The sequence below is a fragment of the Pelobates fuscus genome, chromosome 4, assembly GCF_036172605.1.
Source record: "Pelobates fuscus isolate aPelFus1 chromosome 4, aPelFus1.pri, whole genome shotgun sequence".
NCBI lineage: Eukaryota > Metazoa > Chordata > Amphibia > Anura > Pelobatidae > Pelobates > Pelobates fuscus.
Window position 1 is genome coordinate 361,331,267 of NC_086320.1, and position 15,876 is coordinate 361,347,142.

Below are 15,876 nucleotides of genomic sequence, written 5' to 3' on the forward strand. Positions count from 1 at the left end.
TTTTTTTAAACAGACATTGAGTCTTTTTATGCTTTCTGTAAGGGGTGTGTTTAAATTCCCATAATTATGTCTTTACAGAAGAGAATGTGATCGAAAGCCAGGACCATTTCCTTAGGGAGCTAACATTTTTTTTGTGCTGTCATTGTCATTGTTCTGGAAATTACTAACAGTTCTTAAAAAGAACTCATACTATTACTAATAATCAGAGCTGTGCAGTTAATCTATACCACGGGAAGATTAGTTATACATCAATTCAATCACTTAAGATTTTATCAAGGAGATCTCAAGGACATCTTATCTGATAATAAAAGCATAAAAACCACATCCCCAGCAGTGGGACAGTCTGTCCAAATCGTATGTTATTCTAGCAAGCTAATTTAGCATGACATATCTAAAAAAAAATAACATTGCTGAATAAATCAACTCTATTCATAGCGTATAATATACATGTTTTAACGCTTTGACTATTTGCTTCGACGTGTGCTGTGGTTTTTGTTTTTTTTATTTTCTACCAAAATGATGATTTAAAGAAATAATAAAATGTAGATATATATGTTTTACCCGTTATGTATTTTAAAAAGGGGTGGTGTTTTTTGGAAAGTTTGAAATCAGAATAACCTTCACGAGAAACAATATTATCTCTTCAAATGTAGCATGGAGAATCGGTTGACTAGTTTATCACAGCCCTTTCGACCTAAAGATATAGGCATTGTCACTGTTAGTGATGCATAATAGTTCCGCGAAAAACTCAATGATCATACCATCCCATTTAACTATTTCATGCATGATAACAACACAGATTCAGGGGGGGGGGGGGGGGGAGGGAACAGGATATCCGAGTTAGCAGGTTCAGAGACAATGAAGAATAGAATACAGTGTAGAGTGGAAGATTTGTAAAATACATTTAGTGACTGCCGCATTTTACATAATCAGGTTTCTAATTAAAATGCAGTTTCTTGATAGAAGTGTGAGGGTTTACATTTTCACTAAAGTCATGATGATAATAACATGCAGTGACGGCAAAATTCAGATAAAATTAATCAATGTTGAGAACATAAATTACTTTTTTTTAGCAATAATAATGTGATGACGGACAAGTCCAAGACCGGAGAATATAAAAATAACTCTGAAAATAAACCAAAAAACAGACTCAAATTTATGTACAATAGATTTAAAAAATATAAAAATAGTTTTAAAAAAAAAATCATTAATATCAAAAAATGATACCTCTTTATATATTTTATAGACATGTAATAGTTTGTCCCTTCACTGCAATTTAAGGATTTGATTAGTAGAGTAAGGGTTTATCCTGTTTACTGAATAGCAGTTCCTATTCAGATGTACAAAATGTATTTGAGGAAACGAGCGCAAGAAAATTTTTGGGAGTTTCTTTCGACTCAACTCAGCAAATACCTAGAGGAGTTCTGATATTATTGCTGAATACTGTGATTGGCTGGATGTACATAGGCTAAAGCTGGCTCTTAAGAGGTCCTTATATTAACATAAGGACCTTTTATATTAAGGACCTCTTCAGAGACAGATTTAGCTTAGTAGAAGAGGTCCTTATTTGGACACGCACTGGCAGTCCAAATCTTGATGCATGCTTAAAGTCTGTATTGGAAGGGTTTAATTGGACAGTGCCAATATAATCCATCATTCACAAAGTGAAACGCACCCTGGCTTAGTTAAAGAAATAATATGGGGGCACACGTTCAACATATTTGACTGCTCCTCCCCAGGAGTTTATGTGTGATATATGAACTGATATGGACAGTGCCGAAGTGCCCCCATCTCTACCAATCCAGATTAGGGTTTGGCGTAACAATTGTATTTCTAGGGTAATGATGGCCATTGGGAAGAGAAAGTATAACTACTACAATAGTACTGAACTTGAAGAAGAGGACACATAAATATAATAACATATGGAAACAAAACCTTGTGATAGGGACAACCTATAAATTTATTTTTGAATCCACTTTTTCTGTGTTCAAACCAGGCAGGTAGGCAGATCTGCACAGTTGCTCTTCACTCCCAACTAAGTTAGACTGGAAGAGGAGTTGGACTCTCAGTCACTTGTGTCTGAATCAGTTTCCAGTCCACTCACGTTCCACATTTCACCAGTCACCCAGCAAGAAATGGACATTCAGCAGTGGCAGAGGTTGCATTATGAGGGCACATGTCACATCAAAGGAAAGAGCACCAACTCTTAGACGTAGCCAGAACTGCAATGGCAGGCAGGTTAGGAAAAATCTATTAAAATATAGCACGTATATAAATATAGCAAACTGAGGCTGCAGGCTAGATTCATACTTTTGCCATTCTCCATCAATTCTAGAGGCTGTTTGATGCCGGTAGCATAGATAATAAAATACACCAAATCGTGTTTTAATGGTGACATTATATTTCTAACTTAAAATCAGTGTAAGTGTTTTTATGTATGTATCTAAATGTTCACTAAATACTGCAGTACTAATTATGCACTAATATGCAATAATGTAAATAATATGCAATAATGAAAATACTAAATTATATTAATGTAGTTATGTGCAGTGGTTTTGGGGAAAAACATTGCACCCTTTTGACAAGAACCCATCAATTTGATTGGATATATATATATCCTCCCTTCAAATATCTTATTTAATTGTGCTTGGGATTTATGCACAATAATCAAGGCTAAATGATTATCTTCATAGACACTGCTAAATTGTAAGAGTTTTCTTTGTCTCTGCTTCTTGGAGTATCATTATGCATGATAATTGAGTCTGTAGAAAAACATATTAAGCAAGATAGAGTGGCAAACACTGTAGCATATTGCAAATCACAAGGAGTTTCTACGGGAAGTATTTTGTATAACATAAAGCTTTTTATCTTAATTTTGAATTTTGAAATATGATGGCGCAGTTAATCTAACTTAAAATTTTCGTGGGGTTTTAGTTTTTTGTAAATTACATTGTTAGCTTTTTTGGAACGGAAAAAAAAAAGAGGTAAGAATAGTCAAAAAAATATCTCAGGATGACAGGTCGATACGGGCACATTAACTTACGTCCCGTCAATATAATAAGTACAACTGAGTTGGCAAATAACATCTGTTTCGAAGGACATAATAAACTACTGAAAGATAAATGTAACTTTTTGTTTCTTTGTAATTATAGTATGTATTTGAATATCCAAAATAAGCATTCATGTATTAATTATAAACAAGAATGATTATGTTACTTATATATAGATAAACTCATTTTTGTACATGAAAAAAATAGCTAATAGAAAAAAAAAAAAAAAAAAAGAAAGATAGATAGATTAAGCTTTCTGGTTAAATGATATATTATTTAGATTTTTCAGTATAGATTGCCATCTTGGGATTTCCTTGGTTTTATAGATTCTTGATTTTTGTCAGTGGTATTATTATAGGAATCACGGTGGAGAGAGATCCCTCTTCCGTCTCCACTACTATAAACAGTAGGATATGATATGATATCCTGGTTCTCTTGCTTTCTACTAGAATATATCAAAAATAAGGTTAGTTGCTTTTCCACCTTGTTTGCAAGGCAGTAAATCCATAAAAACTTTTTTTCTCATCCCTTCTCGAAATAAATGTAATGTTACCAACGATTCACATTGGAACCTTTCTCAACCTTGTATGTCCTTTTAATTTAGCCTGGTTAGACGGCTAAGGCTCTGCTAACTCTGCATCCTTATTTACCCACACTGCGTCCTGCTGAGTGTTCACTTCATGTCTATTCTGCACCATAACATCTGGCTCCCAGCTCTTTTCTTACTCATAACCAAGTTGCAATCACCAAGTCTTCAAGTTAATCAGTTGGTTCTAACATAATATCACTGATCTCTGTTTCCATCTAGGCTTTTTTTTCCAGATAGGTGAAAATCAGCACTATTTCCTTAAACACGGGATCTCTTGATTAAAAATACATGAATGCGTAAATGCAATAGTCCTATGTTAAAGTGGATGTTGGTGTCAAGATTTTTGGGGAGAAGATGATTTTCTAAAAAATTTTATGCAATAACAGTGATCAGTAAATCAGGCAGAAAGTCACTCAATGTAGCTTTCTATGAATTTTCTTTACTTCTCAATTCATAGAAAATGTTACTTGTACAATCTCTGCTTCTCCGATGGAAATGTTCCTTCTTCAGAATTTCACACTTAGCATCACCATCTTCAGATTCCATAGTACAAGGAACAAATTACCAGTGGCAGCTACCCAGTAAGATCAGATTTTCATGGGAAGAAGGAAGATGAATTTGCAATGGTTCACATAAACTCCCCTTCATTAAGCTCAAAAAACGTAAATTACAGTGTGCGATGGAAAAATCCATCTAAAGGAAAATGTCTGCACTTATAGAATCAGTGATTATATAACCTGCTTGGCTACTGATGGGAAGTAATAGTATATAATGTCAGCAAATCACTATACCATCCTAATTGCCACCTTCACATGCATTAAATACTTTTCTTGAGGTCCATTTTGGCATAGCTCAGAACACAAACAGCTGGTGCAATTAACTCCATAACCCAGAGATGATTATTCTAGGTACCCACACTTGGTTGTTATTTGGTAGACTGCTTGGACTTGCAAATCAACTCAAAACAGTTTAAGTAGAAATCGTATATAATTGGTTCTGTTGAGAACTAAAGTGGGTGTATGAAAATGTTGGCGTGTTTTAATGAAATTAACATTTATGATGCTCGTTGAGAATGTCTTCACATATGCAATGTAGTCATTCTGTTCGAGCAACTAATAATGAACATTCCGTGTTAAATGAGTAATATTCAAACTGTATGTATTGTTTATTTCCCTAGGTAATTTATGCATATTAGTTAAAACGACCAAGCGCTTAAATGCATATTGTGTGAATACAATGAATTTTATTACGTGACAGCACAGAAAAGCATTTGAAATTAATGGAAAATATGCATAAAATGATGTGGTGGGTAATTTAATTTACGCAAAATTGTAATCTCTGCTGTCATAGAAAATGATTTGAAACTTCTCTGCATCTGTGGAGCTATTCACCAGTGCCAATCACTAGCGACATTTATTAGTGATGTCGCAAACATAAAATGTTCCGTTCGCAAACGGCGAACGCGAACTTCCGCAAATGTTCGCGAACGGGCAAACCGGGCGAACCGCCATAGACTTCAATAGGCAGGCGAATTTTAAAACCCACAGGGACACTTTCTGGCCACAATAGTGATGGAAAAGTTGTTTCAAGGAGACTAACACCTGGACTGTGGCATGCCAGAGGGGGATCCAGGGCAAAACTCCCATGGAAAATTACATAGTTGATGCAGAGTCTGGTTTTAATCCATAAAGGGCATAAATCATCTAACATTCCTAAATTGTTTGGAATAACGTGCTTTAAAACATCAGGTATGATAGTGTAAGGGTTACGCCTGCTTCGCAGTGACAGACCAAACTCCCCGTTAAACGCACCGCAAACAACCACAAACAGTCCATTTGCACAACTGCAAACTCCCCATTTGCACAAGGTTGGATACAGATCGATGGTTCGATATTCTGAGCCCTCTCTGATTCACTGTACACGACTATTCGATATTCCCACAAATTTTATATAGCATTTTATGTTTGTTTGAGACCACCTTAAAAATATTGGATATCGCTAAAAATCATGATCACTATATACTTTCTCTACAAACCTCTAAAACAAACCAAACTACTCATCCATCCGCTATACCACTTTATCCCACCTAGAACTAGTGCCCAGTTAAAATACTTGACTCTTACTTACCCACACTCAGTCATGCCACACACATTTCACCACTACTCTCACTGAATCCCTCTGACTACGGCTAAATTCATCTTATACATCAGAACACTACTACTAAGATTGGGTTGTATCCATGTCTCGGGTCTTTCATTTAGAATAGGGGCAGCTTCGGTCTCCTTCAACACTGACACTCCAGTGCATATTATTAAAAGATTGGGCAGATGGAAATCCTCAGTCTACAACCGATATATTCCTCATCCCGAGAAAGAAATGAGGAAAGCTTTTAAAAGCTTTTAAAAGTTTGGCTTTGTAAATTTGATGCAATAAGTGTGTTTTTCTTTAAAACCTTTTCACCCTCTTTGCATGAACCCGATTTACATATATTACTAATATGTTTCTGAACATATATATTATATTATTCACTCACTCACTCACTCTCTGGGCTGGCCTGAGACATCATGCTGCCTAGGTCCAACGATAAATGACTATGGGGGATAATGTATAATAAACACAGGTTACTGGCTATGGGGGGGGGGGGTAATGTATAATAAACACAGGTTACTGGCTATGGGAGGGATAATGTATAATAAACACAGGTTACTGGCTATGGGAGGATAATGTACAATAAACACAGGTTACTGGCTATGGAGGGGTAATGTATAATAAACACAGGTTACTGGCTATGGGAGGATAATGTATAATAAACACAGGTTACTGGCTATGGGGGATAATGTATAATAAACACAGGTTACTGGCTATGGGGGAGATAATGTATAATAAGCACAGGTTACTGGCTATGGGGGGATAATGTATAATAAACACATGTTACTGGCTATGGGAGGATAATGTATAATAAACACAGATTACTGGCTATGGGGGGTAATGTATAATAAACACAGGTTACTGGCTATTGGGGGATAATGTATAATAAACACAGGTTACTGGCTAAGGGGGGTAATGTATAATAAACACAGGTTACTGGCTATGGAGGATAATGTATAATAAACACACAAAAAAAAAAAGAATGCAGCTTCTAAATTAATCTAAATTGTATGCTGTCTAGGAGCTGGGAGGGTCTGGGAGGGAGGGTCTGCTGCTGATTGGCTGGAATGTGTCTGCTGACATGGTCAAAGTTTACTCAATGATGACGAATCGCATATGTTCGCCGTCCAGGGCGAACGCGAACATGCGATGTTCGCCAGGAACTATTCGCCAGCGAACCGTTCAGGACATCACTAACATTTATGTTACAGGTGTATGGTAGTCCAATGGAACAAATCTTAGGTGGCCCTGACACATTTTGTGCCAGCTTAAATAACCGACTCTTGGAAAACAATACAAGTCAGTTAATCCGGTCTATTGCTGATTTACAGCATTCTGTTATACTTGGGTTGGACTAGTGAAATGAATGATTTAAGAGTCACCATTTAATGACTTGTGAAAATGAGCCTACTTCACAGATTACCAGCTATAAATTAGACAATTAATCCATAAACTGGTTTAAGTTAAAAGATGTAAATGAATTAAATAAAAAAGGAAAAAAGAACCATTATTGATTTTCTCACTGCTGTCCATCTCTGCATACCACCGTTAGAGAATTAAACAATAAACAGGCACCCCAAGACCCCTTTGAACTAACAGAAACTATGATCAGTAGTATTCCATCTTTGCTTAATGAGAATGTGGTAGAGAAAGGGACAGTAATGATTTGGATCTTATTCAGTGTACAGTTCCCCAAGAGTAGACGGGGCAAACACTATGTGCTTCCTAAAATAATAACATCATCACTACCTATCCTAACAGACAGACGGACACAATATCTGATGGAGAGAAAAACAGAAAGACAGGTGGATAGATGGATAGTTAAACACATTAAGCAATATTCTCTGTATTCCAATCAAACTGCTATGAATTTAGAAACACTATGGACATTCATAGCTCATGTTTAACCCTGTAATTCCGAACATATTATGTACTAATAATCTGACATGGAAATTGTAAATGAATCAGTAAAATGTCTGAAATCGTTTTTTTTTTGTTTTTTTGAGGATTCTAAACCTGTATATTTATTTGCATTGCAAGCCCCAACAGTGAACAACACACTTACAAAATATAAGTTTTAAAAAGGAATCTATATTTTAAAAAACATGACTAAACAAAGCAGTAACATATTTTTTTCTTTTTATTATATAGGTACGAGTAGTGCCGAAGTAAAAGAAAATCGTAATATTGAAAACAGAGAAGACCATGTTTTATCATCTAGTGATCGGCCAAAAGTTGGACCGTCCAGCATTAAGCGAAAAAGACCCTTAGAAGAAGGCAATGCAGGACATTTTTGTAAACTGCAAATCATATTAAAGAAACTTTCCTGGTCAGTGACTCCTAAAAATGCTCTTGTTCAACTTCATGAACTAAAACCAGATTTGCAATATAGAATAGTTTCTCAGACTGGCCCCGTACACGCGCCTGTCTTTTCTGTAGCTGTGGAAGTAAATGGACTAACTTTTGAAGGCACTGGACCAACCAAAAAGAAAGCAAAAATGAGGGCAGCAGAACTGGCTCTTAAATCATTTGTCCAGTTTCCAAATGCATGTCAAGCACACTTTGCAATGGGAAATTGTATCAACCCATCAACCGACTTCACGTCCGACCAGGCAGACTTTCCAGACACTCTGTTCAAAGAGTTTGAACCATCTACACACAGCGATCCCTTCTCAGGCTATAGCCCAGTTAATAATGAATTGCTTTCTAGTGCATATCGACATGGGAGATTAGTCTGTCACACGTTGGATTTAATGGGCCATGCTAAACAAAACAAGCACAAGATGGCATCCCCAGCTGAGAGTGAAAAGAACCCAGTGGTGATGCTCAATCAATTGCGACCCGGTTTGAGATACGTCTGCCTTTCGGAGACTGTGGAAAAGCAGCATATCAAGCGTTTTGTGATGGCGATGAGAGTTGATGGGAGGACATTTGAAGGCACGGGACGCAGCAAGAAGTTGGCAAAGGCCCAGGCGGCACAGGCCGCGTTGAAGGATCTCTTTAACATTCAACTGACCAGTCACATACCCATTAGGAGTAAATGTAATCATTTGCCACAGGTAAGAGTCCGTCCAATAGAAATCATTCGTCAGGAGTAAAATATACTTTCTGCATTGCTTACTGTAGAACTGGTGGAGTTAAGCTGTTTTAGAATAACTCAAATAAATCCAAATATGGAGAAGCCCTAATACCCTTAAAGTATAATTGCTTTTCAGAACAAAGTTTGACATTCTAAACATTTACAGAGTTATTCACTAAAGCTAGAAAGCAAGTGAATTTAAAATTTACGGGTAAAGTTGTCAAAACTAAAAAAATAGCAGAATTTTTTCGTTTTCAACTATTTTGACCTTAAATTTGAAGTTCACGTTGACATCTCACTTTAGTAATAAACCCTGATAGTAAACGTAATATGATTTTAGGCTTATCATTCATATAACTTTTTATTTGTAATTTGGTCAGTTGTTGCAGTTGTTTGTGGTCTTTTTAGACGTATACATTTCTTGTTCTCTCCAAGATGGTCGAGTCTGAGTAACAATTATCACCATTACAGGAAATGTTACATCATTTGCAACCATGGTAGAAAATCTTCACTTCAATGTCATCAAATCAGAAAAAGGATGCCCTTATTTGCTGATTGTGTGAACAGGTTGAGAAATATTAAGCATAGCTGTGATCATACATATATGTTCTGATTTTATTGCAATGTTAAAGCAGCATCATTATCACTGTTACAAATAGCAATGCATTCATAGATAACTGCATTGCAACACATCTCTATAGATTCCTCAGTGAGTTACATGGAACAATACAGTAAGTAGATAGTGCTATTAGACAGCAGAAAAGGATTGAGATGCCAATATTCGCTTGCAGCTAAATTTGTAGATCTGCAACTAACTGAAAAAAAAAACCAACTGTCAATATATGTATCCAATAACTTTTCGTTAAGGGCAAAATCTGCCAAGGAAGGCTACAAAATATATTCATTATATTCTTAAAATATAATAAATAATACAGAAAAGCTATAACAAATATAATGTGTGATCGATGATAAAAAATTTTTTAATAATACTGTCCAGGCAAGATCACTTTATCTAGAGGGTAATGTGGGCATAAACACTGGGTATAAATTTTATTGATCCCCGGAGCCAAGTTTTCTTGACATGGGTGGAAATATCATGAGCGGAAGAGATGAAAAAGTAAAGATAAGAAACAGGAGTAAAGTTTAAGAGGTAGTTAGAGGGGCATAGAGGTTCTTTAGGTGGATCCCCCTATAAGATTACTACTCCAATGATCAGATACAGTAGCAATTGGGAGAGATTGACCAGTGACATATTTATACTGGTCAAACCATTGTCTGAAAGAGAATGAGTCCAGTAAACAATGTCAACAAGGCAAAAGCTGAATCATACTTAGGGAAATATTTTGAGGCAGGAGTTTTCAATTCAAAAATAAAAGAAATTATATTGCCAAGATTTTATTCACACCCGACATTTAAAACAAATGTTACCATATTTAATTAATCAGTTTCCTTCACTGCTGACTTCTCAAACCCCTCTTTCTAAGGTAAGCCAATTCACATCAGGTGTGCTGATGGGAAAAAAACCAGTCCACCAGTTCGCATTCAGTCATAAGTAAATTAATTTATAAATAAATTAAATAATGCCCCCATGTGGACACTCTAGGTACGAGATCCCCTGGGAGATTGAAGAGTGAACTTCTGCACTTTTTATAGCCCAATAAAGTTTACAATGATAGGATTGTAGACATTATAGGATTTAAATAATTTTCCATTCCCAAAGTGGAGTAGCGATGTGCTCACTTATTCATTGTGTGACTTGAACGTATTTAAAGGGCATTTAACTGTCAGAAGTATCTGAAAAATTATTCCTAATTGATTTGCACTGGTCACTTTGGGTTATGTATAAATATCATTGCTGGTTCTAAATACAGATAAGACATCATGGATTGGATACCAATAGTATTGTCTTGTTAATCTCTTAATTTGCTGAATTTTGGTACAAGTTTATTTTGTGTATAATATTTTTGGATTTATTATTTTCTCCTATTAGTGACTTTAATATATTTTATGTACGGGGTAGAGATAACTATAGAAACTTACTTTCTGCTTCTCATACGTTAATTTATTTCTAGTTTACTATAAGTATAATTAAGACGTTGTACATTCTTATCGTATATAAAGTACTGAGTTTTCTACTAAATGTTAAGCAACTGCTGTTTTTCTAATTAATTCCAAAGAAAATATGCTGGGAATTTTGCTCGACTTGTAGATAAGATTTTGCAACAAGCAAAGAGATACTGGGAACCTCTACTGTATCAATGTGTCCTTTAAAATACCCGTTGTAATAAAACGTAGTTAACTGTGTTGGGTTTTCCTACTTTATCATTTCACAAGGTATTCATTTCAGAGGAGCTCCATGACAGTTCTGCTAATGTTTTGCAAATGGTCCTTAAATTAAATATGTAATGTAATAGGCTTTTATAGACTGTTTCCCCTTTTTCCAATATTTAGACTAATTTTAAAGTGTAAATAGGAAATCAGGAATCAGAAATCAGGAACTTTGACCCTGCAGAGAGCAATGAAACAGTGTCCCCTGCATGCTCTGCCCTCAGTGGGCTGGCGGGCTTGATTGGCAGGCAGCCTGACGTACATTCACACCAGACTGGCTTGCTCAGAATTTTGGCTGACCTGCCATCTTTCTGTATGGGTCTGCCACCTTTTTTGTGGAGTCAGTGATGCAATCACATTACTGGCTCGCCCCTCTCGCTCTGGCATTTTGCGTCTCGAGATGCAAATTTTGGGGGGTATGACATCGTAAGTAGTGAAACCATTTTAGAATGTTTTTTATTCTAACCTAGGGGCTGCAGGGTGGCACTCCATGCCTCCACTACTTCCAGTGGAGAGCTGGAAGCTCCTAAGCAGGAGTTTCTGTTATCTCTTCTTAGCAAAGCCCTGCAGAAGTCCCTTATGGCTACTGTGTACATTATACTAAAAATGAGAACATTGCATATTTGGAGGAGGAGATACATTGGATTGAAACCTGGACCTCGCATGTAATCAAATTTTATTCCAGTTAAATTTTAGTTCAGATTATGCTTTTTGTAATACATATTTAAAGCATAAACATCAGGCAAGGTGTATAAAAAAAGTATATATCTTGTTTTTTTAAATAATACTTTTTTTTTTTTTTAAAAAGCTGCTATTTTTTGCCAACAATAAAAGTCCTCTCTAAAATTGGAACTCTTTCCTTGCTTCTCATTCATCTTACACAAGAATAATATAAACAAAGTGCAGTTCCATTTCCAGCTTTATGATTAGTTTGCAAAATGTCTGATAGTACATTATAGTGAAAAATGATCCTTACTGTTCTGTGTCAATGCCACCTGCTCTAGAATGTTACAATCTGCTTTTGTAAAATATGGGGGGAAATTCACACCCCTTATATATACATCTTGGAACTCAGGAGCCAATATGTTAGACTTAACTCACTCTAGAATGTTTAACACATAGAGAGGTTAAGACAGGTTGAGCTGATCATCGTCATGTACGTCACTACCATATTTCTTTAAAACAAAAAAAGAAATCCATTATAAGCTGAGCGTATTTTGACGTTGACAAATTGTCATCCAATTTTTGTTTTTTTTATTGGATGAACCCTGGCGAGCCAACTGCTATAAAAAAAATATTTTATGTACAATATGTTTTAAAGTACAATCTTCCAAATAATTGTGCTAAGTAATGTCTTGGAAGAGTGAATATTAATTTGAAAACATTCAAGCAAACACATTTTTTTTAAAGGAATGATGCTGTGTGTTGTGTGGTGGACATTCTAATAGATAATGGAATCAATGTCGACCATATATCAACAAAATCGAATGTTGCAAATTGTGGTTTAGTATTGGTGGTCCTCTTCTTAACTCTCACTGAATTAGAGCTTTAAAACAATGTCTTGTAAAGAATATACACGTTTAAAAAAAAAATGTATGCAAAATATTACAATACCCAACACTCAAATATAAATAACCTGTTATTAAATACAACTAAAGTGCAAAATGATAGCAACCTTGTTATACACACTACCAAATTGGTGGTCGTTTTAATTTATTTGCTTCCATGCTGGGTTGGTACACTGTTGTCCAAGTTCTGGAGATGCTAAGGACAAATCTGCAGAATGCTAGGGCATTTATTATCATATAAAAGCAATTAAGTCCTGGAAGTCCTGGGGTGTTTGGCGGTAAGAGTGATCATGAATTTTGCACTTAGTACTAGAGGACCCCCTACTTCAGTACTTTACGGAAGAGGTGACACATTTTACCAGGCAGCCTGAACATTCCAATTACACTTGTCTTTTTGGGGCTCTGCTGGTACCATGGGGATTGACCATACCCCTTCTTCTACTAAAATCCAGGGAATTTTAGAATCCATTGTTGAATTGAAGCCCCAGGATAAAATCCAGGCGATGGGAAAGTAAGGTTTTTTATTAAATAACTGATTACAGCACTTGCCACATGGTAGCCTGTGCAGGTATATGATTAAGCCCCAAGAGGTAAAACAGATGATAATGGTTTCACTTTTTTTTTGTCTCCGTGACCCAGTAAAACAGATTATTTTAAAATAGAGCAAAGCGGGTTATATATTGAAATTCATGAACGGATGTTTTGTGTAGCTGCGATATTTGGCTGCTGACATTTTGAACTTGCTGGGAGGAATACTGTTTATGGTAAATGCTAATAATATGCTAGCTAGCAACTCCATTGTTGCCTAAACCTGGTGGGTATCAATACGTTCAGCCATTCCGAGTGTCAGAGCATCCTGGTGAACACAGTTGAGGTAGGTAGTTATTTAGTAGATATACCCAGTGCATTTATTTATGCATGTAGTCATTGTGGGTATATCTAAAAAGAGGTAGCAAAAGCTGCAGTTCTCATGACTTTGCAAGCCCACACCATTTATTTTTCTTCTTATTGAGACTCCTCTGAATCTGTGCCATGTGCATGCACGTCGCCTTGTCTGTGCATGCACTGTCCGGGAGGATGCTGATCCGAGATCTGTCATGGAGTGCCTTCCACTTCCTCCCCGGAAGGAGGAAGAAAATCTCCATGGCTATCTGATTGACAGTCATAGAACGGCTTTCTTATTCTACTGATCAAAGTACGGATTTGTCGAAGAAATTGACTTTTAAAAAATAGCCTTAAACTAGGAAACGTCATCGACATAATGCCCTTCTATAAGCTGATGTGGAGCTCTACTAGAAATATAGGAACAGGTGCCTACTAACAGAGCATCAGATATTAAAGCCCAGACAAGTGTAAAAAAGTAAACGCATAACTTTTAGCAATCCAATGTTATAAAATATATAACTATGCAACAATAACACCACCATAAGTTAAAAAAAAAAAGTAGTTTGATGAAAAAATTTAAGAATTGGTGGAAGCTATACAGAACAGGTATATCGCGCATGCCCTTCACTCTGAACCTACTTTATCTTTTTATTAAAGAAGCAAATATTAGATGATCTCTGAGCTGTTAGAATCCACAGTTCTTACAAATGGCCGTCAGACCAAATTAGACTGTTTAGAATTGAAAACGGCCTTTATTTACACCGTGCCGGGATTCCCATCTGATTAATGCCATGGCTCATTCCGTGCAAGTATATTTTCATCTAGTAAATGGCTGTTCAATGCCACATTTAAAGTTCATAAAAATCGGTCATCAGAAATTATCGCTGGACTAAGTATTTTCTGACTTGTCAGTTTAACTGTGGGCACGCTTAATGCTAATAAATGTTGATGAGTTAAAAGAGGGCATGTGATTTTATTTAATCAGTTGATAATATTCAGATGTGATTTGCAGTTATGTGCAGCTTTTAATTAGGAACGTGTGCGAAAGACGAATGAGGAAAGAACTGCTTCAGAAATTAAACAGTAGCGGAGCTCTGCTCCTCTCCCTTGGACATACTGCTGTTTGAAGCACCAGCCATCAGGACTAACAACCTCCTGCTATGTTAATCAACTATAATTCTCATAATCCGTGCCAACCATCAAGGGCAAGAAAATGTTAACGTCCCTGCTGTTTGCAAACTACCATTCCCATAATCCATTACAGATAGAGGTGCAAGGAATTTGTCACTCTCATGTTGCTAATTAACTGCAACTCTCAATAACTTCATGGAACAGGAGCAGACAATATAGATATGGATTCTGTTAGCAGAGTAAGGGTTTACTTTAAGAGAATTCAGCCCTAAGTGCCATATATAGAAAACATATTACTCTACAGCAAGGGTTCCCAACCCAGTCCTCAAGTACCCCCTACCAGTCCAGGATTTAGGGATTACCCTGTGTGTCTCAAATGTTTGTTTTTTCTAAAAACACCTTAAACACAACTGAGTAATCTCTAAATCCCGAACTGTCAGGGGGTACTTGAGGACTGGGTTGGGAACCACTGCTCTACAGTAATCAAGGGCACGGGGACAGTCATTTAGGGCTCAAACTCATATAATATATTTTCTATAATCTGCCCCAAGAAAAAGTTTTTTTTGCTGGTGAGATGGTAATAAATGTTGTACATTAAACCACAAGTGTCCCTCGATGATATTGATTAACACACCAGAGAGGTAGGAGTGTAACAATTTATTGATTTAACATTCTTAACAAAATCATTAGTAAAATTTTTTCAAAAAAATGTAGAATGTAAACCTTATGATCTTTTTTTAAAAAAAAAATTGAATATAATTTTATAAGTGTTTTTTTTCCACCAATATTAAAGGAGGGAGGGTATGATCATTAGATATCATGATATCCCTTGCTCTCAATATTTCTAGAGATTTATTCAAATTAACACCGAATTTTAGAGAATCGAAAAACCAAAATGCAAAACTTAGACAACCCAAGCTGTTATTATATCTAAATTGCAGAATTTTTAGAGATCTTCAACTTTGGCTGAAAATTTACCATTCCAATTTCAGTTGACTACAATTGATTTTTCGAATATAGTGTGGATGTCAAACTGTGAAATAAACCAAAAGAATGAAATATGTACTTAATATTATTCCAATAGAAATCTCTTACAGG

General features: G+C 36.0%; 1 protein-coding gene across 1 annotated transcript in view; it reads left to right on the forward strand.

Moving 5' to 3' along the window:
• The window catches only part of ADARB2 (adenosine deaminase RNA specific B2 (inactive)), a 495,819-nt gene that overhangs the window by 321,062 nt on the left and 158,881 nt on the right, over window positions 1–15,876 (forward strand). Inside the window, exon 4 of the mRNA XM_063452650.1 lies at window positions 7,939–8,846. Within this exon, the coding sequence (XP_063308720.1) occupies window positions 7,939–8,846 (908 nt within the window). The remainder of the gene's footprint in view (window positions 1–7,938; window positions 8,847–15,876) is intronic.